The sequence below is a fragment of the Nanorana parkeri genome, unplaced genomic scaffold, assembly GCF_000935625.1.
Source record: "Nanorana parkeri isolate BGI_ZX_2015 unplaced genomic scaffold, ASM93562v1 scaffold23, whole genome shotgun sequence".
Taxonomy (NCBI): Eukaryota; Metazoa; Chordata; class Amphibia; order Anura; family Dicroglossidae; genus Nanorana; species Nanorana parkeri.
The window spans coordinates 3,072,683-3,095,432 of record NW_017306291.1 but is presented as its reverse complement, the minus strand read 5'-3'; the positions used below and the strand labels follow the sequence as shown (position 1 = coordinate 3,095,432).

The window sequence follows — 22,750 nt, the reverse complement described above, 5'->3', positions numbered from 1 at the left end:
CACTCACCCTTTTGTGAAGCAAGTTGACCTTCGACATGTGGGTTTAACGATATCCAAGATCAAAGCGTATCTCAGTAATGACTTTGAAGGCAGAAGGTACTGGCATATCTCTTCAGTGTTCTCCTCCAAAAAGTCTTGTAGAGTCTGTACAGAGCAGTCATTGTCCTGACTCTGTTTTCTCTCTAGCTCCTCAGCCGTTTCCAGCTTGTATACGGTTCCTTCTTCTGGGCACTGGGCACTGCTTGCAGCTTGCTTCTGATCTGTGTCTGCCTGTGAGTGCTCATTCAAACCAAGATCACAGCTAGTCTTTATCAATTGAGATTCATTTGTAGTAGGAAACGTTTCAAGAATCTAATAAAAAAAGTATATAGTAAACTGGTATACAGATTTATTAAACTGAGCCTAAAACAGGTCAGTAGTAATCATGCAAACGGGTGTTTGAATCAGTGTTGGTAATTATATATTGAAATGAGTGACTACATTCCTGGATAGAATAATCGTACGATCGCAGGATTTCCCGCGATTATCGTACGATTATCGCAAGGTGTGTGGGCACCTTAAGGGGGTTATTCACTAAAGAGCCGAAGGATCCAGCCTCAGCTCCGGCTGATCCTTCGGCTCTCTTCGGCCGCCGGAGCCCTTCGGTTCAGTCAAACCGAAGGGCTGCTGTACGGGCTATTCACAATAGCCAGTACAGCAGCCGAAGGCGGCCCGAGTGGCTCAGCTGAGCCGAAGGCATATGCTTCGACTCGACTGAGCCGAAGGCATATGCTTCGACTCGACTGAGCCGAAGTGACAGCCGAAGCGGGGAGGACGGCCTACCGAAGAGCATATTCGGCTGACCGAAGGCAGCCGCTGTACAGCTGATTTTAGCCGATGTATGGCTGAAATCTGGCGCACAAGCCAGAAGTGAATAGCCGAACAGCGTTCGTCTCACTTCACTTTGGCTGGGTTATTCACTCGGTTGCCTTTGGCAGCTTTGTGAATAACCCCCTAAGTGATTAATAAAACCCTCAGCACCTCAAAGAGCATTCCCTTTACGAGGCGTGTTAATTTGGTCACTATTTTATGGTTGTGTGTAAAATCTGTTTATTGGAACAATTACAGGACACAGGAACAAGTAAGTCTGCTACAATTGGGTTATACTGACAGCTTTAAAGGAGGAACTGGACACTGGCAAACAAAACAGCCATTGGCCAGCCAGGAATAATTCCTCCAACTCTCAGCATGCTTCAGTTTTCTATAAAACCAGTATAAGGAGTTGATCAAAAACACAGAGGGGTGGGATCTGTGCCCCTTCATGAACTCCAAGAAACTAATTGTATGATGTGTACAAAAATCGTGTTTTCTTTTTTGTTCATTAAGGGTCACCAGGATCAGTAAGGCTACGATAAGGATGTTCAAAAGCAGTCAAACTGAGGCTTGGGCAAATGAAAAAGCCAACAGGCCCACATAACAACGAAAAAAAACTGGGTGCTATATCCACTTCAAAGAGATTTTTGAGGGACCTTTTTGTCCAAAGCTGGCATCTGATGAGGCTTGAACATCCTCCTAGTGGCAAAGTCTGGCAGAGTACCAGGTGGCAGCCATGCAAATTTGAGAAACCTTGTCAATAGCTATATGTACCTGTGCAACAGGTCAGTTTTCGTATTCAGATCCCCGGGCTTCTGAAACACTGGAATGCAAAAAATTTCCCAGCCAGCCAGGTCAAGAGGCTGTCTCTACTGCTTCCCAAGCCTTACTATTGGCCTGTGAGCCTGCCCAATATTAAGGCTAAGGAGCTGGAACAAGGAAGGCCTATGCTCTCAGCCAGCGGGATTCAGTGCACTTAGGGAGCTGAATAGGAAAATGTACTTGATGTGCGGGTACCCAGAGGTGGTGGTTCAGGTAATCTTTTTCTATTTAGGCTTTAACCGGACAATGAATTGTACGACTACCTTTTGATGTGCATTTTAATTCTTTACTTCTACTTTTGATTACATGCCTAAAAGCTATTGAATGTTTTCAAGGTAGGCTAAACAATTGTTGCAAAGTAGAACTGCTTTTCAGATGGCCGTATCAAAAGGTACGCCTGTGACAAAGTACAATAACCAATTAATGGTTTAATTTAGAGACAAAGTTAGACATAATTACTTCTATGGCAAAAGAAAATTAACAATACACCTTGCACATTTACAGAACATTGGCAAAACCTACCATAAGTAATTATTCCAAGTGCAAGTCAATTAAAAATCCAGTCTTGTTGTGATGTACTTGTAAAATAATTACCAAAATTAGGCAGCCACCACCTCCACATGTAAACCCACATGGCATTTTTAGAATAGGAAGGTCTGTGATCGTACTGTGCTTGTTAGGTGCATAAAGGATAACAAAACACAAGCCAATACAATGATAACCAATCTTCTGTACAGCAGCAATTAAACTGAGATAATGGTTAAAGCAGAAAGTGACTTCTCACGAGTCACTGTTGCCGTCCGTCCGTTTTTTTACTACGGGCGGACGGCAAGAGGTTAAGGCTGCAGTGAGCTCAAAGAAAGGGTGGTGCTGGAACCAGGGAACCCCTGACCCTTAAATGAGCAGTTTAGCATTCTCTATTTGTGATTTACCTAGCAAAACATGAAAGCCACAGTACAAATTAGAGTGCCAGGAACCGGATCTGAACCCAGGGCCTCTGCTGTAGCTGGCAGTGGTTCTACCTGCTGAGCCACCTTAGAACCTTGGATAGCTTCTTGCCTATCTCCTGTGTAATCCTCAGTTAAACCTAGTTTCTGCTGAACTCGGAACTCCTTGCTCCTCCCTTGAACTTCCTATTTAAGCCATGCCTCTGCACTTCCTGTTTGCCAGATTATTGTGCTCCTGCCAATATCTTGCATCCTTGCTCCTCCTGTGATACAATCCACACATACTGCTACCCTTGTACCGACCTTTGGCTGCTGATTCACCGACTACTCTCAATGTCTTCCACTTCATACCTGATACATTTGGCTACTGACCTCGGCTTGATCTCCGACTATGCTTCTGCCTGCTCCTATACTATTACAGTCTGCTTGTGTACCCAACTCGGCCTGTTTGACTACGACTTTGCCTGCTGTTTCAGCTACTGGATTCCGAGGCTTCTCAAGATCGTGACATAGAGTAACTATGCAGGTATCCTGCGAGTAGGATGAAAGTGGACCTATAAATAGTGTGCTTCATCATATTAACGGTAATTTGTCCTCAATATAAAAACCTGTGTAGAAACCATAACTAGGAAGCTAGCTCTATAATTTATGGGCCACATACTAGTCCTGAGGTAAAGTGCTTGTTCAGTATGACTGCAAGCAAGATGACTGCTCCCAATAAGCCTGCAGCTTGCAAGCCTAATCAAAAGAGCTTCCATCAAAGACCTTTCAGACGGGTAGTTGCAATGACAGCAGTGATCTAAAAAGGTATCTGTGAAGCCAGAAGCCCAGAATGGTTAAAAACCCCCAACAGGATTTGGTATGACCAGGGAGTAGAGTTCTCTTCACTCTCCTGGAGACACAAAAGGAAGTGAAAGGAAATCTCTAAAGTAAGCAGAAATCCAAATTTAGACAGTTGTCACCAGAACAGGCGTTCCCTTTGAAAGCTTTTCCTGGCCAAAGACAAAAGATGGTGGTTGGACAGGACATCACACCCAATCATACAACCATTATTTAAAATGATAGGTGTATGAACTTCAGAGTTCATGTTGGTTGGGTTTGTTCATGCTTATGACCTTCCACTGACTTATATTTAGGAAAAAATAGTGATTGTCCAGGACAATTCAAACTGGCTGACCAAGCCCTTGGCTGGTTATCTGGAGATCTCTGCTACAGTTGCAGTTTAACAATAGATGTTTCCATCACTACCCAACATGGCAGATACAGTATGGACCAGCCTAAGAGATGGCCGACTTTTGTTTCTGGTCACATTGTGACTGTAGCAGAGCAGACCATTAGGGGAAAAGTTGGCTTTCTTCACTTAGGCACTTTGTTCCTACTTTTGTTGCTGTAAAGCATGTTTTTGATATATGGAGCCTCAAGTGCAGTCCTTACATCACCAAAGGGTCACACATAATATTTAGTGAATGCAATGTTAAAAGGAAGCTGTCAGAGGCACCAGAGATACAAGAGATGATTGTTAAAGACCAGGAGCATACTACAAGAGATATTCAGAAACGGCGAACATGCTGCAGAAGGTCAGAGACTGCAAGGCATGTTTATTGGAGTTGTTGGAGAATGGGTGCATGTTTTAAAAGACAGTCAGAGCCTGGAAACAAATTACTGCTAAGGCCTCATTCACATGAGAAAAAGCCGGCACGATCAGCTCCGTTCTGCGTGCACGGCTGTATTCGGCAGCTCCCTAGAAGGATAGGTGCTGCGTGTGATTAGTACGCAGCCCCTGTCCTTCTCAATGGGAGTACGCGGCCGTACGCCGCCCTACGCTCACCCCAAGTCCGTACGGATGTGGGTGTCCTGGCTCGGACGCAGACAGGATCCATCCTGTCAGCGTAGGAGTACGGAGACACGCACCCGTACGGACATGCACGTCGGGTGAGCGTAGGGCGGCGTACTCCCATAGAGAAGGACAGGGGCTGTGCACACAGCACAGAGCTGTACGTGCCGGCTTTTTCTCGTGTGAATGAGGCCTTAAGATCACTGCTATAAGGCACCGATCAGCTTGTTTTTGGAGGTTTTTAATTGCATTTCAGCACTGAAACGTGATTTAAAAAGCCTTTTCAAAAATCATGTGGCAACCGTGCTAAAAACGCTTCCGCCCTGGTGTGAATGGGGCCTTACATTTGTGCAAAAAATGTAAACATTACTTGTGAAGGATCTTTATACTTCCCTTAGCCAGTAAAAACACAGAGGGAAAAAAACATAAAAAGAAAAGTGGTACAGACAGCACAGAAAGAAATATCACGTGAAACAAATAAAGTAAGCTAACTAGAACAATACCAGTCTAAAGAAGAAATATTCACTGGTCTAAGTAAGCACCTTAATAAGGAAGACTCAGATTACTGTCTGAGGGGCCCTGAGAGCCAAAAGGACCACAGGTTGGGCACCAGGGCTCTATCGTAACATGAATTATTATTTTGGCATTGCAGCTTTAAATCATGTGTGACTGTTATACTATGAAGGACAAAAAAATAGCTGGAAGCTCACTTTATTGGTGGTCTGGAAAGCAAATGGCTCCGATTGAAGCTTAGCAATCAGAAAGTACCGCAGCCTTGAATTTGGAATCCCGAGCTAGTAGAAAAAGAAACACAAAGCAAAAGATTTAATGAAGGCCTAGCATGAAATTCTGGCAGCCACATAACAAGCGTGTAGAAGTACAACCCACAATGGAGATGATACATGAAAACTAAATGGTAAAGTGTTTCCAATAGCAACCAGTAACATACCAACCAACCAAATTTCATTTTCTCAGGTAAAGTGACAGCTGCAACATGTAGCAATGGGCCACATAACTTTCATTTTTCCATTGTTTAGAAATCAGACGGCTCATTTTCCATGTGTCTTTTTTTGTGCTGATTTTCTGAAACAGTTATCTAACCCTACTGAAGCCAATATAATTAAAATTGCACAAGCCTTTGTATTATACAGTAAGGTGTATTAAAAAAAAGGATTGTAAATAGCAAAGACCCACAGGCAATTACAGTTAAATGAAATCTCTGAAAGCTGAATTCTCATTGGTTGCCATGAGCACTACGCTAAGCTCATTCTTATTTGCCTTCTAAAACTAATGTTACCGTTCATGAGATGGTTACCATGTAGAAAAAAAATATCTACGAGTTTCTTTAAAAAAAAGCACAGAAAGCACAGCACAAAATGAGCAAATGAGAATTAGACCTCCTGTACATGGCATTTGTAGGTGCAGGTGGGGATCCTTGCGGAACCTGTGGGTTTTTGTGTCAGGAATCCCAGGTGTGTCCGTACATATGTGCCTGCTGTTCCAATTAATGGCAGGCTGACAGTGGCTGCATCTGTCCATGGCTGTCCGCAAACGAGATTGGGGGGAATTTATCAAAACTGGAGCAGAAGAATCTGAAGCAGTTCCCAACCAATCAGCTTCTTTCTTTAGTTTGTTCAGTTAGGGTTTGAAAATAAGAGGTGGATGCTGATTGGTTGCCATGCACAGCTGCTCCAGATTTTGTCTGCTCCAGTTTTGATAAATTCCACTCACTTAGTGCAGGGACAAGCATTTCTCCCAATCTGCATACAGAGCTCTGCAGTCATCAAAGCTCACGCTTGCTGCTGATTCGACGTTCCTTCTGTACATTCTGTTCTGTGCCTTGGATTTTGGGCTGCTGCTAGAGAACCAAATTACTACTAATCACAGGAGCAAGCTTACATTTAGGCCCTATTCACACTAAGCGACATACCTTTTGGAGCGGATCTGCGCGGCCGAGATAGCGTGACTTTCGGGGCGACGTTCCAGCGGAAGAAAAAAATAGAAAAATTGCGCAAAATCCGCTGAAAAAAGGGTCCTGTAGAAGCGACTTGTGACCGCAACGAGCGACGGGCGACATGGAGCTGTACATGAAGACAGCTCCATTGAAAATCATTGGCCGGCGAATTCTCGCGGTATCGTGCGGCAAAAATCCGCGATATGCAGGTGCACACTGCTCCATCAGCCGAACATCAGCTCCATCAGCCGCTGAAGGTTTAATAACCCTTTAAGCTTTTTACAGATTGAGGAAAGTGTCTAGCAGGTTCCATCTTAAAACGTATATCAAGCCAAAATGCTTTTTTAATTTTTGACAATATGGGGAAGTATCAGAACTTCTTTTTAATGCTGTCCTGGGCTCCATTAGGGGGATATTCCCTTACTTGCCGACCCAGTGACAATGTTTTCAACAGACAGGAAGTAAGAGAAAATTTACAATAGGGGCATTGTATGCATTTTTTAGTAGAGTAGAGGAAGGCTAGAATCCCTGCCAGCTTTTTGTCACTGTCTACTTCCTTGTTGAAGATTTTCCCTCACTTCCTGTCTGATCAAACAGTTGTCACTGTGACTTTAAGGAAAGCAAACAGACGCAGGTAGCAGTTAAAACTCAACTGGGGATCCAATCCTTCCCCACCCTCACCCAAAAAAAGTTTTTTGTTTAGACAGGCCGTTCATTCGGGCTTTAAGTGTTTATAGTAATGTTTAAAACACATTTACAAAAACAAAAATAGAAATGAAGTGATGAATGCTGGTAATTCTTGTCTTGGCTGCTATTTTCCTTTAGGGAAATGTAGCAGGTTCCAAGTCCACATAATGTTTTTGCCCAAGAACAGCCCATGGTCAGAAGTGTATGTATGGGGAAGAAGAGAAAAAGATGAAAAGGGAGAAGAAACAAACACAAAGTAACATCTTACACCAACAAAACAATAACTCAAAAATGAGTCTAAGCAGCATGACGTCATTACTTACACATGGTGGGGAGAGAAGGAACTCCTGGAAATGATACCCACAGCTTTGCAACGTTTTGATCAAGGTGCCTCTGGCAATGAAGCAAAAATATCAAGCTGAATGTTATTCCAGTGAACTGTCGAACTTTTCTGTGCAATGTGCTGCCAAACTGCAGCCCTGGATGTTCAGAGCAACCGATGAGCCCATCCTGAGTGTCAGGACTTGTTGTCACTGGCTTTTTTGCTATTTTATCACTTTTATCATCTTAAAGTACATGTAACCCCTAAAAGAATGACGTTATGTTTGCTAACATGCTGTGTACCATAAACAACTGCCATTTTTTAAACAGAACACTTGCAGGGTTATTCACAAAAGGGTGAAGAGTTTGGAGAAGTCAGGAGAAGGGAACAATCTAGGACAACATCGCTGAACTGGAAAAATTATCCAATTCAGCTCACTTTCCAGTTCAGCGATGTTGTCCTAGATTGTCCACTTCTCCTGTCTTCTCCATCTCTTCACCCTTTTGTGAATAACCTTGTTAATTTCACCTGTTCCTTTGTTCCATCTCTACACTGCTGATCTCCTATGACTTCTCTGTAGCCACATCCTGTCCACATGCATCCTAGTGATGGCTGCGTGTCATTTTTCAGGGAGGTTTCTTAATATTGACAATAGTGAACAATGCCAGTGTTATGTGTTCAAACAGCCACTTGTAGTCTCCTTTGGAAGCCTGCGTGGAAGGGAGGCAACGCAGGAGCACAATGGGCAGACAGGGACAGTGGTTGTCACCCATTAAAAAAACAAGGACCACACCAGGGAATATTTTAACAAAAGTGGCAAATCTACAGCCACCCCTTTAGGTGACAAAAAAGTAGATTAAAGATACCTGCCAAAGCAGGACTCTTAAGCTGGCCATAAACTGTAATATTCTTCTTGTTCAACCTGCTGGCTGAATGAAGAAAATATTTCAGATTTCTCGATCAACGCTTTGTGTGTAGACATCACCAAGCCCTAAGATTGTTGGTATACCCTGCCATCTTGGATGTGATGTCAGCAGCCCCAGAGCTGTCAACTAAGTGACAGGCTATAGCTGAGCAAGGCAAACTTTAACCCTCCAGCTGGGCTAAAACTACAAATCTCATTAGGCATTTCAAGACTTTGACAGTCACAGGCCTGCTAGTGGCAGATGCATGATTGGATTTGTAGTTTCAGCACAGCTGGAGGGCTGAAGTTTTGCAACCCCTGCTCTGTAGTATTCCCCTTTGCTTCTCCCCCGGAAGCTACATAATAGGTTATGTAGAGATGTGAGGGATGGGCGGAATAGCTGGATCAGCACAAGATGAAAGGGCTAGAACATGGATGGATGGACGGAGGGGGCTGTGCTAGGGGACAGAGTAGTCAATATTTATACCACGCTCAAAGGCATGACAAGTAAATTGAAGAAATGATTTATAAAAAGGAAAAACACTGCAAATAGGCATTTCAAATACTTGATTTTTCTGTGCTTTTATCTGCAATTTGTTAAGTTGGCGACAGGGTCTCTTTATCTGATCCTCCCCTTCAGCACAGATCTTATGACCAAATTCCTAGGCATAATTATGGCCAGCACTGAAAAGGTATTTGAGTCATTTCATTATTCTGTATTTATTTACACCAGGAAGACTGTTAGTGTTATGTTAACATTATATCATAAACTCTTGCTTTGCCTTACCGTGCTTCAGATGATTCAAATCCTTTCACGTTTTCCAGAAGAATGTATTTTGGCGTTTTCTGAAGTCTAAAAACATACTCATGTAAAAATGTACTCATGTAAACATACTCAAAGTACTCATGATTTGCTAAAACACTCTGAACCGTAACCACACAGAAATAAAAAATAAATATAAAAAGCAATTCTGCAATGCGGTGTATACAAAGGGTTAACCCAACCACGACGAATGTTCCAGTTTATTTTAGACACTGGTGAGGCCTCAGAAAGAGTGAGAACTTTGCACTTGACTTCCTGATCCTGACCCCCCACCATTTCTAGTACAAGTGGGTAGTTCCACTCGCCTCTGAAAACCTTTTATTTCATTTTATGATATTGAACAGAAGGAGCGGATACACAAAAAGCTCTTAAGTGCCTGAGGTGACAGGCTTTTGTGTGTGTCAGACAGGTTTTGCATTCTCATACAAGTCTATGGAAATGAAAAGCCCACTTAAAGCAGGTCAAATCTACCTGTGCATAAATTTTGAATGATCTCAGAAGCATCTCAAACTAATGTCGCACTGAGGCCATTGACAAGAAACCAACATAGTTGTCACAAAGGTTGGCCTTTGTTGATCCCCTTTACATGGAAGGTTATTGGGGCTAAAGATGTTTGTGATTTCTTTGAAAGCGGGACCACAGGAATTATCTTTTTTGGAAACTTACATTGGAAACTTACATAAGTATCCAGCTTGGCTTGATATAAGTATTCATGTCTGATATTTGGAGGGCCGCCAGGGATGCTAAAAATCACTGTAGCAGTCTGCACTACATACAGTGATGGCCATGATTTTCAGGGTGCTACTCCAATGGCTTTCTCTCACTGAGCAGATGGAGTTGCTCACTTGGCACCATTGCCATTCAGAGAATGCCTTGTATTGTTTCAATGAATACAAGGCATCCTCTGATTAGATGAGGTGAAGATTGTGACATCATCTGCCCCCCTCTCCACTTTGTCCAATTAAAAAACACCTCAGAAAGGACTGGTAAGCTGCACTATATTACATTTTAGGGTTGTGGCTTATTTTTAACTGGCATGTTTGACACTGACGTCTTTAACTAACATCTTTCCCTCAGAGCTGTCCAAGTCTGTGTTCATTCCGCAGCACTGATGCCCATCCAAGTTTGTAATAAGTGGCCTCCGTCAATGGTTTACCATTGGAATAATTTAGCAAGCACACATTAATACGGACCTTTTGTTTCAAATGCCTTGCTCAGACATAAGCTGTGTTGTTATGCTGTGTGGCAGAAGTAGCTGGATCACAAAACTAGCTGAACTAATTTACAAATATACAATATGTACTTCAACAGTGTATTTAGGTGGGTGGCTGGATTTTCAAATTGCAAAAGGTTGAAATAGTTTCTTTTCACTTGAAAAATAAACAAAAACATAAAATACAATGCCAAACAGTTTTGCATTACTACATCAACTAGAAACACGTTTAATATAACTTTTTGTAAAATTTTCCACTAACAGAACCTAAAACAGTAATATCAAACATATTACAGTTATTCTGAACTTATCACATTGTGTTTGTTCCAAGAATAAACTTCAAAAGAGGAAACACTGCACCTTGGAAGGACTTCCAAAAGATACAGGAAACTCTTTGCCCTGGGGTCAGACACATCGCCTTGTAAGCCTATCCTATCAGAGAAAAATATAAAAGGAGAAAATATTCAGAATTTGGTGGTCAACTTCTAGTTCCACTGCAAAGACATTAAAAACATGTAAGGGTAAACATGGTCCAAGTCCACCTCAAGCCAACATTTATTTAGTTTTTCCAGTTGAAGAGTTTGATCCTGCCAGGTTTTTATGGCTGTCTGGGCCCGATTTGGGTGCTTTCCCCTCAACTCATGACCCATTGATGACAGGAAGTGGGGAAAAGCTCTCCTTATTGATGACACAGACCGCTCTAAAAAACTGACAGACTTTAAAACCTTTTTTGGCTTTACCTCTCTTTTGGGTCACGAGTACATTCACTAATGTACTCCTGTGACCCAAAGTCAGCATATAGCGGCCCCCTATATGCTGACAGCATAGAGCTGCGCTGCAACCGGGAAGGATACCCACAATATTGTCGGGATCCACCTAGCTGTCTGATTGACAGTTGACTCTGTCTCTCTAAAGCCAGAGCCAGCTATGCTCGCACCCTCCTATGTCTGTCCTTCCAATGAGCACTGGAGGAACACAGAAGGGAGGGGGAAATCACTGCAGGGAGTGGAGACTGACAGTCACTGATCCCTGCAGGGAGAAGACTGAGCTGAGCAATCAGAAGTAACACGAATGCTCAGCTCTCAATCTATAGAGTGGGCGTGTGAAAGCTGCAGTATCACACACCGGCTCCAAGTGTACATTTCACTCTTTGGTCGCAACTCAAAATGTTGTATCTTTCCATCACTTACAGTCCTTGGGACAATGGGCACTAAGACACTAAAGGCCGTGACACACTGCACGCGAAGCAGCGCGGAGCGGTGGCGCGCTGCCTTTGCGAGCAGTGTGTCACGTCACCTTCTTCTCGGCACCTCAGCTTGCGAGAGCTCGCAGAGCTGAGCGTGCCGAGATGAACCATTTCAACTTCAGCCAATCGGCTCGCGCGTATAAACCGGCGCGACGGGATGCGACGTCTGGCCGGTTGTTACAGACGAGCCGATTGGCTGAAGGTGCAGTCAATCATCTGACTGCACTCAGCTCACACACTGCACGCAAAGCTCCGTGCCGGAGAGCTTTGCTTCGCTCTGCACGGCTTCGCGTGCAGTGTGTCACGGCTTTTATAGAGAGTGAATATTTATGGATAAACTGCACAGTACTAGTGACCAAGAAATGCAAGTGCCTGCTGTTGGTTCAACTGGTTAACCACCAAAAATATGGCAACCAATGACACTGGTACTAAGGATCATTGAGGAATACATGAATCCAGGCTAAAAGCTTAGCACAGCTACCTCGCAGTGCTAAGGTCCTAAGATTTACACCCACAAGGTACACTATATGCATTGTATTATCTCCCCCATGTGTTGGTTTCCTCTAGATTTTCCAGCTTCCTCCCACAATGCAAAAACCTGCTGGCTTCAGCTCCAACTGACCCTTCTGTGTGTAGGACTGTGGTTACCCCGCTTTGGTTGTAAGCTCTATGGGAGGTGGTGGTGGGGATTGGTGAATATAATTATTCATTGTTCTCTGCGGAACTGTACTGTATAAAGAAGAAACATTGAAAACCATACAGCTATACTTAAAATATTAATTAGCACAACATCTCTCCTCTTCTGCAAGGCCTCTTTCTGTCCCTGTTGATCAATCCACTCAACTATATTTGTTCTTCACTGTTAACATTTCCTTTATTTTCCAAACTTACCGTGTGAATGGCTGGCAGGGTGGACTCATCAAGATCATATCAAATGATAAGGAATCCAATTCTTTCAATGGTATTCCCTAATACAGAGGAAGGAAAAAGCATGCTGAGTCACAACAGCGAATCAAGGGTGACCTTAGAAGATGTTTATGACATCTGAACAATGGAAGCCATGAACCAGCTCTGCATATAACTAACTCAAAGACCACCCCTAGGCACCAAGTCAAATTATTCAATGTACTGATAATGCTATCAGGGAAACAGCTGTTTATAAGTCACAAGATTCACTCATTGCCCTAAGCTGAGATTTATATTAATTTCCCATGATCCCTTGCAGCTAGGTCAATCAGGGCTTTCACAATGCCTCTGTACAGGACTGAAGTCTATTTCTATTTATCGGTATTCTCCAACATCCTGCCTGAGACATTGGGGTTGATTTACTAACCTTATAAACACACCACGAACATGTATACACCTCTGTAGTGTGTTCCCTCCCAGCATGATCTATGGGTGGAATCTAAACACCTTTGTAGTGTGTACACACCCAGCAGGTGTGTTGTGCAAAGCCAAGCATGAATTGCAAGGTGATGTTGTGTAAATTAGCTCTATGTTGTGTTGCTTGCGTTGATGAATGCAAGGAATGTAAATGCATGAGCTAACCATTTTTGTCTAAACTGTGAAGCAGCATTATATATGCATCATGTGCATGATTTTTCCATATATGGCATTAGTGGAAATATGCTTTTAGAGACTTTTTGGTTGATAAATACGTTTTGCTGTGTGAAAATCACACGCACCTGGTGCGTGCGTGTGTTTAGGTTAGTAAATCACCCCCATTCTGTACATTTCTCTGCATCCAATGCTGTTAACTTCAACAGAGGTGTATGAGGGCCTGAATAAGTAAATAAATGATCAGGAATGTGTATAATTAGATTGCAGAGAGACCGAGGTAGACAGAGTGAAGGGTAAAATTAGGATTGTTCACAAACAAGTAGCCTGTTGTTCTCTACCTGTATGAAAAGCAAAAGCTCTGCTAAGTAGGCTTCAGGTATGTATCCCATGATAACTATTCAAGTTTGATTGGATTGTATCTCCAGATATTTTTGACAATTCTTATACTCTGTAAAAGTAGAATTAATATATTTCTTGTTTAATGACCTTGTACAAGTTTCTGAACCACTGTGAACATCGGTGTTCATACCTATTGGGTCTGTCTACAGGTATCCGCAAACCAACTACATCATTCTGTATAGATTACTGTTTACAAAAGATATCAAGGTCAAGTTTTCCAAACTTACTAATAAAATATGTCTGGATAAGACAATATCATCAACAAAACATTAACCAAACAAGCTTCCAAGATATTATTACATTATAAAGGCCAGGGTACTGTCAAACCTGAGCAAACTGTCCAAACCTTTATAAATCACCCTGGTTATAAATTGCAAGGTTAGTCACTCATTGGAAACCTAACTGACCTGATCTTTAACAGACTTGGGTCAAACACAGGCATGTGTACATACATATATTGCCTGGAGGCAAATGAAAAGTAGATAAAGAGGCAGTCACCGGTCTTGCAGCAGAGAGAAGTCAAAGCATCAGCATTGTATTGTCAATTTTTAAATGAAGCTCAGTCCATCTTTCTCAAGGCAATAGCGTTGGTGAAACTACAAATCCCATAATGCATCTGCCTCTGGAAGGCATACCTGTGGCCATCAGAGTCTTGCAATGCCTAATGGGATTTGTAGTTGCACCACAGCTGGAAGGCTGGAATTTGCCTACCCCTGCTCTTCATCTTGGTGGTACCAGAGATGTAGAAGGGCAATGACTGTATAAACTGGCAGATTTAATGGATGTATAGATGGATTTTCCATACCAACATAATGCATTCTTTTAGAGTTTAAACTTTAAACTAAGATTTTATAGTTTCATCCTAGCTTTTACCAACCTCCACTTCAAGTATCTCTCACTCTTATTCAACTCCAGATGTTGACCGAACTGTTTACCGTAGGTCATTCCTCCCGGAATCAGAGTTACAATGTGTCTCAAAGAGGGACCTTGAAAGGTGTTAAATGTTGCCATTGCAGGTAAACATTGTATCAACTTTCTGCATTTGGGGCCTATGCACTGTATAGTGTTGTGCTAAACATATGGATACTGTGCATTTAGTGCACGCTATTGCATAGGGCACCTAGCGTGCGGTACCATTCACATTCATTTCAGTAGCACCCTGGTGGCCATGCATTGCAGCGTAAGCAAGGTACCTTCAATACCGTGCACTGTGATGAAAGAAAGGAATGCATTTTTTCACCGCACCGCAATAAACCACATTGCAGAATTACGTGTTGCTCTGCAATACATTGCTGGCAAAAGGTGTATTGGGGTGCAATTCAAACGACCAGTACCGCATGCTAGGTGCGCTCTGCGATACCGTGCATTTAGAGCAACGCAATGGAATGAATAGGTCCTTACAGCTAAATATATAAATGTCCCAGGGAAAAGACATGAAGATAATCAAAATACATTGCCACATTTGAGTGGTGGGTAGTATCTTCCCACATCCAGCTGATTTTTTTATCTGATAAATCCATTGTAAATACTGACAGACATTTTGAGTCTCCATTATCTGTAATTCAAAATATTAAAACAGAACTCCGGGAACGTAACCCCCCAGCCCACTACACTGGACAGATTTTACATATATTGTATATTAGTAGCTCTTTCACATAATGTAACATTTTTGTTTTACGTTGTCTTAGATTGAAAAGCCTAATCAGTTCTAGGATGATTTGTGTGGAAATACTGCAAAACATAAATGATGATATAACAGTACTAGTCTTCTAATCATGTCATAGTGACATGCAACAGAAATGATGACTGCGGTAATATAAAAAGCGGCCTTATCAGTTAACCTTTGCACAAGGTTAGCTTTGTTAATGACACTTTTCACAGAATCAGGGCTTGTACTGAGCTGATATTACAGTTTTCCACATTAGACTACAGTATAGAATAATTAGAACCCGTCATTTTTTTTGCTGTGTCCAAATGGAAACATTTTTCTTTACTTTCTGTCTTAAAGACAGAAAAGGAAGTGATGAGAAATCTCACCAATATTGGGGGAAATCCCCTCTTAGACAGCTGACATCTAAACATTTGTATCCACGCAAAGATTTTTGGTGACAACCGTAAGGGCCCACCATATCCAGTGTGTCCCAATGCACCTGCAACGTACTGGATTGCATAGATCAAGCCTGGCAGCGTTCTGGGGCGGAAGGGAAGGGGTCGTGTCGATGTCATTCATGCCAATGGCACAGCAGACATGCCCCCCGCCCACAGTGTGATCGCCTGTACCGGAACTTGAGGTACAGGACTGCAGTGCATTCACATCAGTCCCTGCCCTCAAGGAGCTTACAAACCGTTTAACACTGACAAGTTTGCCTACAATGGTCGGTTTTTATTCATATATGTAAAACCTTAATCCCAAAAGAAAAGAAAAAGAAAAACTGATGCAGTAACTGCTAAAAACGTGTTAGCTGGAGTTCATATTTATTACGTAGGGCCATCAAAATTTCTAGTCCATCTAACACTATCCTTGCCACAGGGTGACAATGCTGCTGTCCAAGTGTGGCTCCATTGTTCCTTCATAGAGAGGAACCACCCCAAGCCTAGGTTTACACCATTTTCTGGACCAGATCTGAAATATAGCGCATTGCGTTTTTAACGTGATTTTGATGCCATTGGATTTTTTTTGTTTTTTTTAATCTTAAAATGATCTTACAGGTGCGTTCCAGTGCATTTTTGATGCGTTCCAGTGCATTCCAGACCAGACAAAATAGGACAAGCAGTATTTTTCTGGTCTGCGCTGGTGGGAGCAGAGGCCAGAAATAGCATAGGGACACATTGGGATGCATTTTGGGTCCGGAAACCGTCTGGCCTGGAGGTAATCTGTATGTGGTGTGAATGGGCCCTTAGACATAAAGTGTGTGTCTGACCAGATCACCAGGTGAAAATAAAAAGCTACAAAAAAAGCCTAAATAAAGAAAATGAATGCAGCCACCACATTTAATGAACAATAAGCTGCAATACTAATAATAATACTAATAACAATTATGTTTTTGCTTTGGGTTTACAAATTATTTGTAGTTAATACCTACCAAACCTTTATGTCCATATACTGTATGTATTTCATCTCTGTATTTAGCTGCATGCCTGGAGTTCAGCTTTGAATAAGCTTCATACCAAAGCAAACTTCTTCATAGTAAAGCAATCCCAGATGACAATTATACTTTTTCAACATGAAAACAGCACAGTAAGATAAATTGGCTGGTAACCAGGATAGCTTATGACACACAAAAGTATTGCTATAAAACAACAGGAAGCTTAAGAATAGGTAAGCGGCTAAAGAAAATAATGCTTCTTTCCTTTATTTGTACAAAGAGAATATCAGGAAACAATTATCACAGCTCTGCAGAAAAATATATGTGAACATGTAAAGGACATAAGGAGTTATAATAAAAGTGGTTTTGTGCAATCGTCTTACTCAGCCAGTGCATTCTAGTTCAGATGTTAGAAAGGGCCAGTTATATACTGAAGATGTAACAGTCTGAATAATATTTAATAAAAACTTAATAATTTGTCACTTTAATCAGCTAAGTATATTGCAGGTGTATGAAAACAAAAAGGTGCTCAAAGTCTTACAGTTTGTTTCCATTAGACAGCAGAAAAGCCTGCTTCATGCCAGCACGCTGTAGACAAGGACCTTTGCTCTTTGTGGGGAAGCAGTAGTCTCTCTGCACACGTCCAACATTTCTCTGCTGAGTCAGATCTCAGAAAACTGATTTTGAACACTTTTTTTAAAGTACTACTAAACTCTCAAACTTTCTTCAATATTGAATCCAGCTCAAACAAATATGCATTTCCCAGAAAACTATTTCTTTACATTTTTGTAATCATGTTTCCACAGAGCTGACTCCATCTCTCCCAGCTTGGCTTCCCTGAAGTTCCTGTCCAGTACAAGATCACAAGGGAGAGAACAGTCTCCAGCAGCTGTCCATCTACTAGCTTGGGGAAGGAAGGTAGGAGGGGAGAACAACAGGAAGGAGGGGAGTGCTTTGCCTTGCTGTGTCTGTTTGTTTGTAGACTTGGAGAGGAACTGCTGCTCTCCTTACCGGAACCCCTATGTATAAAGGAGGGTGCTGTGCATCTTCAAATATATGATAAATGTTACCAGCACACCTATGTCTTGTGTCATTAATCCATCTTCTTTATTGATGCAGACTGTCACAAAACAAAGTTTTGAAACGTTGTTTTGTGACAGTCTGCATCAATAAAGAAGATGTATCTCTCCCATCCAATGGAACTCTCTACCCCAACCTTACAATATAAAGAAGACATTACAATCACAATACAATTGAAGACAAGATGGTAAGGAGGGCCCTGCCCCTGAGGGCTTACAATATAAAGGGAGGGGCAAGTGATACATGAGGAGGTAGCTGTGTAGAGATGAATTGTTTGAGAACGTTGAGTGGTTAGTTTGAGGTGGGATAGGCTTCCCTGAAGAGATCAGTCATAAGGGATCGCCTAAAGCCAGTCAGTGTGGGAGATAGACGGACAGGTTGGGGTAAAGAGTTCCAGAGGATGGGAGAGACTCTAGAGAAGTCCAAGAGGTGAGCATGGGAGGAGTTGAAGAGGGAGCTGGAAAGCAGGAGGTCTTGGGAGGAGCGATGGGGATAGTTAGGTTGATACTTTGATACAAAGTTTGAGATATAGCCGGGGGCAAAGTTGTGAATGGCTTTATAAGTGGTTGTTAATATTTAGAATTTTATCCTTTGGGCTATTGGAAACCAGTGGAGGGATTAGCAGAGGGGTGTGTGGGATGGAAGCCAGTGCAGGGATTGGCAGAGGGGGGGTTGCAGACACTGTACGGTTGGTTAGGTGAATGAGTCTGGCAGCTGCATTCATGATAGACTGAAGGGGGGAGAAGCCTGTGTAGAGGTAGGCCAATGAGGAGGGAGTTGCAATAGTCAAGACTAGAGATAACAAGTGAGTGGATGAGCAGCTTTGTGATTTCATTGGTGAGGAAGGGGCGTATTTTGGAGATGTTACAAAGGTGAAGGCGGCAGGATTTGGATAGTGATTGGATGTGGGGAAGAAAGGTGAGGTCCGAGTCAAGGATGACACCTAGCACCTTGGCATGGGGGAGGGTGTTATCAATCTCAAGGGAAAAGTTGGGGGAAGGTGCACGGGCGGAAGGAAATATCATGAGCAATAAAATTATATAAAATGTGCAAAATACTTATGCAAAGTTTTGTTTTGATCCCTAAGCAGTGTGGGTGCACCAAGCACAACAATTTCAGGCCAGTATGGTAGCTGGAACCGGGAACGTGAAGTGCTAGGGTCCTCGGTTCAAAATTTCCTCAATTACATTATCTTCATCATGTTTGTATGTCCTCCCTTGCCTTGGGACATTTTCCCCTGGCTACTCGTTTCATACCGTATTCCAAAGATAAGTTACGTGGCTACCAGAAGGTGTCATAGGTACTATATGTGATAGAGACTTTGGGGTTGATTTACTAAAGGCAAATAAGTTATTTACTTTGCAAGGGAATTTGCTGAGAAATTTTCCCCTTAGCTTAGTGAATGGTGTAAAGAAACCAAAATTGTATAATGGAAGTCTTAGACCGCTAATTAGATAATGGCTCTTAGACCGCTTCTTCCAACCGTGCTCCCCTTCCGCTGCAGCAGTCCAAGGATCCTCGAGCCATCACATCACAATGAGCTTTACCTCATTCACTAAACTAAGGGGAAACTTCCTCTGCAAAGTGCAAATTCCCTTGTAAAGTGAACAGCCCATTTGCCTTTAGCAAATCCATTCCATTAGGTTAAGAGCTTTTTGGTGAAACAGGAATTGAAAGGTTTAATGTTTTCTGCAAGGAATTACAGAAAGTTTCAGTGTTCTACAGATATGTATCCAACCAAGATTTCAATTAGGACCAGTGGCGTAACAATCGCCATAGCGACGCAGGCGGTCGCTATGGGGCCCGGCCAGGGCATCCCTCTGATGCCGTGATGGGGCCGCTATGGCATGTAAGGGTGCTGGCAGTCACTGACATAGCTCCGGCTGCAGATGTAGCGGCCGTGGCGCGTGTCCCCTCACAGCAGCTGCGGAGCTGTGTCAGTGACAACCAGCAGCTGCGGCAGAAGAGGCCAGCGTTTGCAGTAAAGGAGGAGGTGGGGCCCTACTAAGAGCAACCCCGCCTCCTCTTACATCACTGTCCAGCGACCTAAGAGCAGGTGGGGCCAGTCGATAGAAGAGGAGGCGGGGCCCGGGATAAAAGAGGAGGCGGGGCCCGGCGACCACGGAAGCGGACAGCGCTGACAGGTAAGAGGTGTGCAGCCCTTCTGGGACCCTGCAGGGCCCACTATAGAGAGTCTATGGTGGGCTCTGCAAGGTCACTCTCAGGTGGGCTGTTTGGTATATCAGGCGGGCTCTGCAAGTGGCATAACTAGCAATCACGGGGCCCCATACAAAATCTTGCTATGGGGCCCTGTGATTTCCAATTACGTCCCTGATTAGGACCCTTTTCCTAATTGACCAAAATGATCCCTTCGAACTCTCTACAGAAAAAAGAACACCAATGTTTTCTTGTTATAATAAGGAAAGGGACTTACCTCTATGGATTTGGGCCATAATGGAGTACTTGGAAAATTATATTTGTAGACTTCATTAGCGGTAGTGCTAACATCTATGGCTGCCACCACTTCAGCTGCTGCTCCACTTGCTGAAATAATAAACAGAATTCTTGAAGTGGACCTTTACCCCCTTTCACAAAAAATCACATCAGCATGCAGCTCTGTATGCCAATTTAAAATTATTGTACATTCATTAGTTAAAGGAGAATTATGGGTTGAGTGAAAAATAGCTGGCCCCTAGATAGGCAGAGCCTGCTGTCAATCAGCCAGCGGCGTGGATCTCGATAATACTGTCCGTCCCAGCTGTGGTGCTCTCAGCATATGGGTCACCGGAGGACACAATGTATGTCTTCCCGTGACCCTGAGGAGAACTATGGGCAAAAAAAGGTTGCTCGATAGTTCCCCTTTAAACAAACATGTTTTTAATTTACTTACAAATAGAGTACATCTACTTCCCGGTCCAGTTCTGGAACAAATAATGTAATGTGCCAAAGTGTTACATCCTGGGAAGGTTACATCAGCAGAGCATTGCTGGGAAATCTCATCTGTAATTTCATGAAATCTCAGGGAAAGGCGTTTTCCTCCTCTGAGATGATGTGCATGGTCACATGTCCTAGTCACATGTGCCAGAGTTCCAGGAAGTAAAGGGAAATCTAGTAACCTGCCCTTAGTTAAAAGACTGGGGAAGAAAATAAGAAATAAGGATTGCAAAGAATAGAAAGCCGGCAATTTTCTAAAAGTATCTGTGTTTGTAGATTGCCATTAGAAAACATTTGTAAAAGGAGTGTTTGTTGTTATTTTACAGTTATGTGTAAAGGTCAGCTTTAGGAAATTGAAAGCAACCTGTGCTAAAGGAAGGTACAGAGTCTACTAATGTTGATCTCCTTCTGCAAAGTTGGCCATTAATACACATTAAAAACCATGTTGTATAAAGGGAGATTGCAAATTCCAGTTTTGGCCATCCTGTGTAAATGTAGCAGCAAAGAACATGAACCACTTCTGTAATTAGACTCCTTTGAGAGCTGTGACCTGCACCCCTGGCAGGTCCCCAGGACACACACAAGGCAGTCCACACCACCATTAGGCACATTATTTTCTCACTACTGCCCACATCAATATATTATCTCTGTACCCCTTTGTCACTGATCGCCCATCACAGTACCTTCTGACACTCTCCCCTCACTGTCCACATTACGGTCTCTGGCCCACCTCTGTGTTATATACCTACTGATCCTGCCATTACCATATCAAACAAGCTTCCACCAAGTCTTCTGCCACAATGAGCTACCATTGTGCCTCTCAGTGATCCTTCTGCTCCTTATTAGACTGTAGGTGTCAGAATTAGTGAACGATGAAACAGTTAGGGACTGATTTATACCAAATTTGCGCAGGATATAGCTACGTTCACAGCGCAATACTGTCAATAGATGGAGCTGAGGACCGTATGAATTTCTTATGCTCATTGGCTCCATTTAGTGGCAGTAATGTGCTGTGAACATCGCTTGCTCAGCTATAAACAGGGCAAATGTGTTTTAAATCAGCCCCCTAGTTTCTAAATACCAAAAGGATCTCATGCAATAAACATTTAACTGAACAGATAAACAGAAGAAAAGCTGGCTGCACATTGGATTCCGCTGGAATGGTTTATTGAAGCTTGTATCACATCACTGGTGTCGTGACCAAGGTCCAACCTCTTCGATGCATTTCCCCCAATCACGGGATTAGTCAATCTCTACGACGAAGCCCATGATTGGGTGAAATGCGTCAGAGGGGTGGACCTTGGGCACGACACCAGTGATGTGGTACAAACTTCAATGAACTATTCCAGTGGAATCCGGTGTTCGGCCAGATTTTCTTCTGTTTGTATGGGCTCATATTGGAGCGTGGATATAAAGCCAACACAAGCATCCGGCTCACTCCTTCCCAGAGCCATGGTAGAGCCGTGCTTCTTATGTGTGTGCTCCTTACATTTAGCTGAACATATTTGAGACAAGGAGTAAACATGCTTAAAACTGTTGAAGGATACTGCAGATGTCACATGATGTCTCTATATGCCGAGAGATCATGTAACCGCTGATCGCTCAGCTTATGGTCTCCTCCATGCAGAGAGCAGTTACCGTCAGCCATGGCCCCCTGCAAGGGTTCCCCACTCCCCTCTGTTCCTACAGCGCTCATTGGAGGGACAGACAGGGAACGGGGCGGGCACAGCTGGGATCCTTCCGTCTATAGCCCACTATATGCCAACTTTGGGTCATAGGCATACATGAGCAAATGCAAAAAAAAAAGGTTTGGCTTTACTTCTCTTTTACAAAAAATAATATGCTGTATAAGAGTAAACACACCTGAACAGGTGAGAAAACACTGACATCTAGTGTGCTTCTGCATTCAACTACCGAGCAATATTTATCCTTGCAGAAGTTCTGGGCAGATAACGGGACTGGCAGCAGGACAAAGTTTTCATTATTAAAATATTGCTCAAATTGTAATACAAACTACTTTGTATCAAATTGTGGTTTCATAGGATCCCATTGACTAGAGGTGAATCTGATCAGAGAGGGCAATAGAT

At 42.9% G+C, this 22,750-nt stretch overlaps 1 protein-coding gene across 1 annotated transcript in view; it reads right to left on the bottom strand.

Annotated features, from left to right (window-relative positions):
- Positions 1 to 22,750, bottom strand: part of TRDMT1 (tRNA aspartic acid methyltransferase 1) — a 38,926-nt gene that overhangs the window by 8,243 nt on the left and 7,933 nt on the right. The window contains exons 2-8 of the mRNA XM_018564022.1: positions 20,164 to 20,273; positions 12,496 to 12,572; positions 10,719 to 10,790; positions 9,110 to 9,175; positions 7,420 to 7,489; positions 5,166 to 5,249; positions 8 to 351 (exon numbers count right to left, since the gene is read on the bottom strand). Of these exons, the coding sequence (XP_018419524.1) occupies positions 8 to 351; positions 5,166 to 5,249; positions 7,420 to 7,489; positions 9,110 to 9,175; positions 10,719 to 10,790; positions 12,496 to 12,572; positions 20,164 to 20,273 (823 nt within the window). The remainder of the gene's footprint in view (positions 1 to 7; positions 352 to 5,165; positions 5,250 to 7,419; positions 7,490 to 9,109; positions 9,176 to 10,718; positions 10,791 to 12,495; positions 12,573 to 20,163; positions 20,274 to 22,750) is intronic.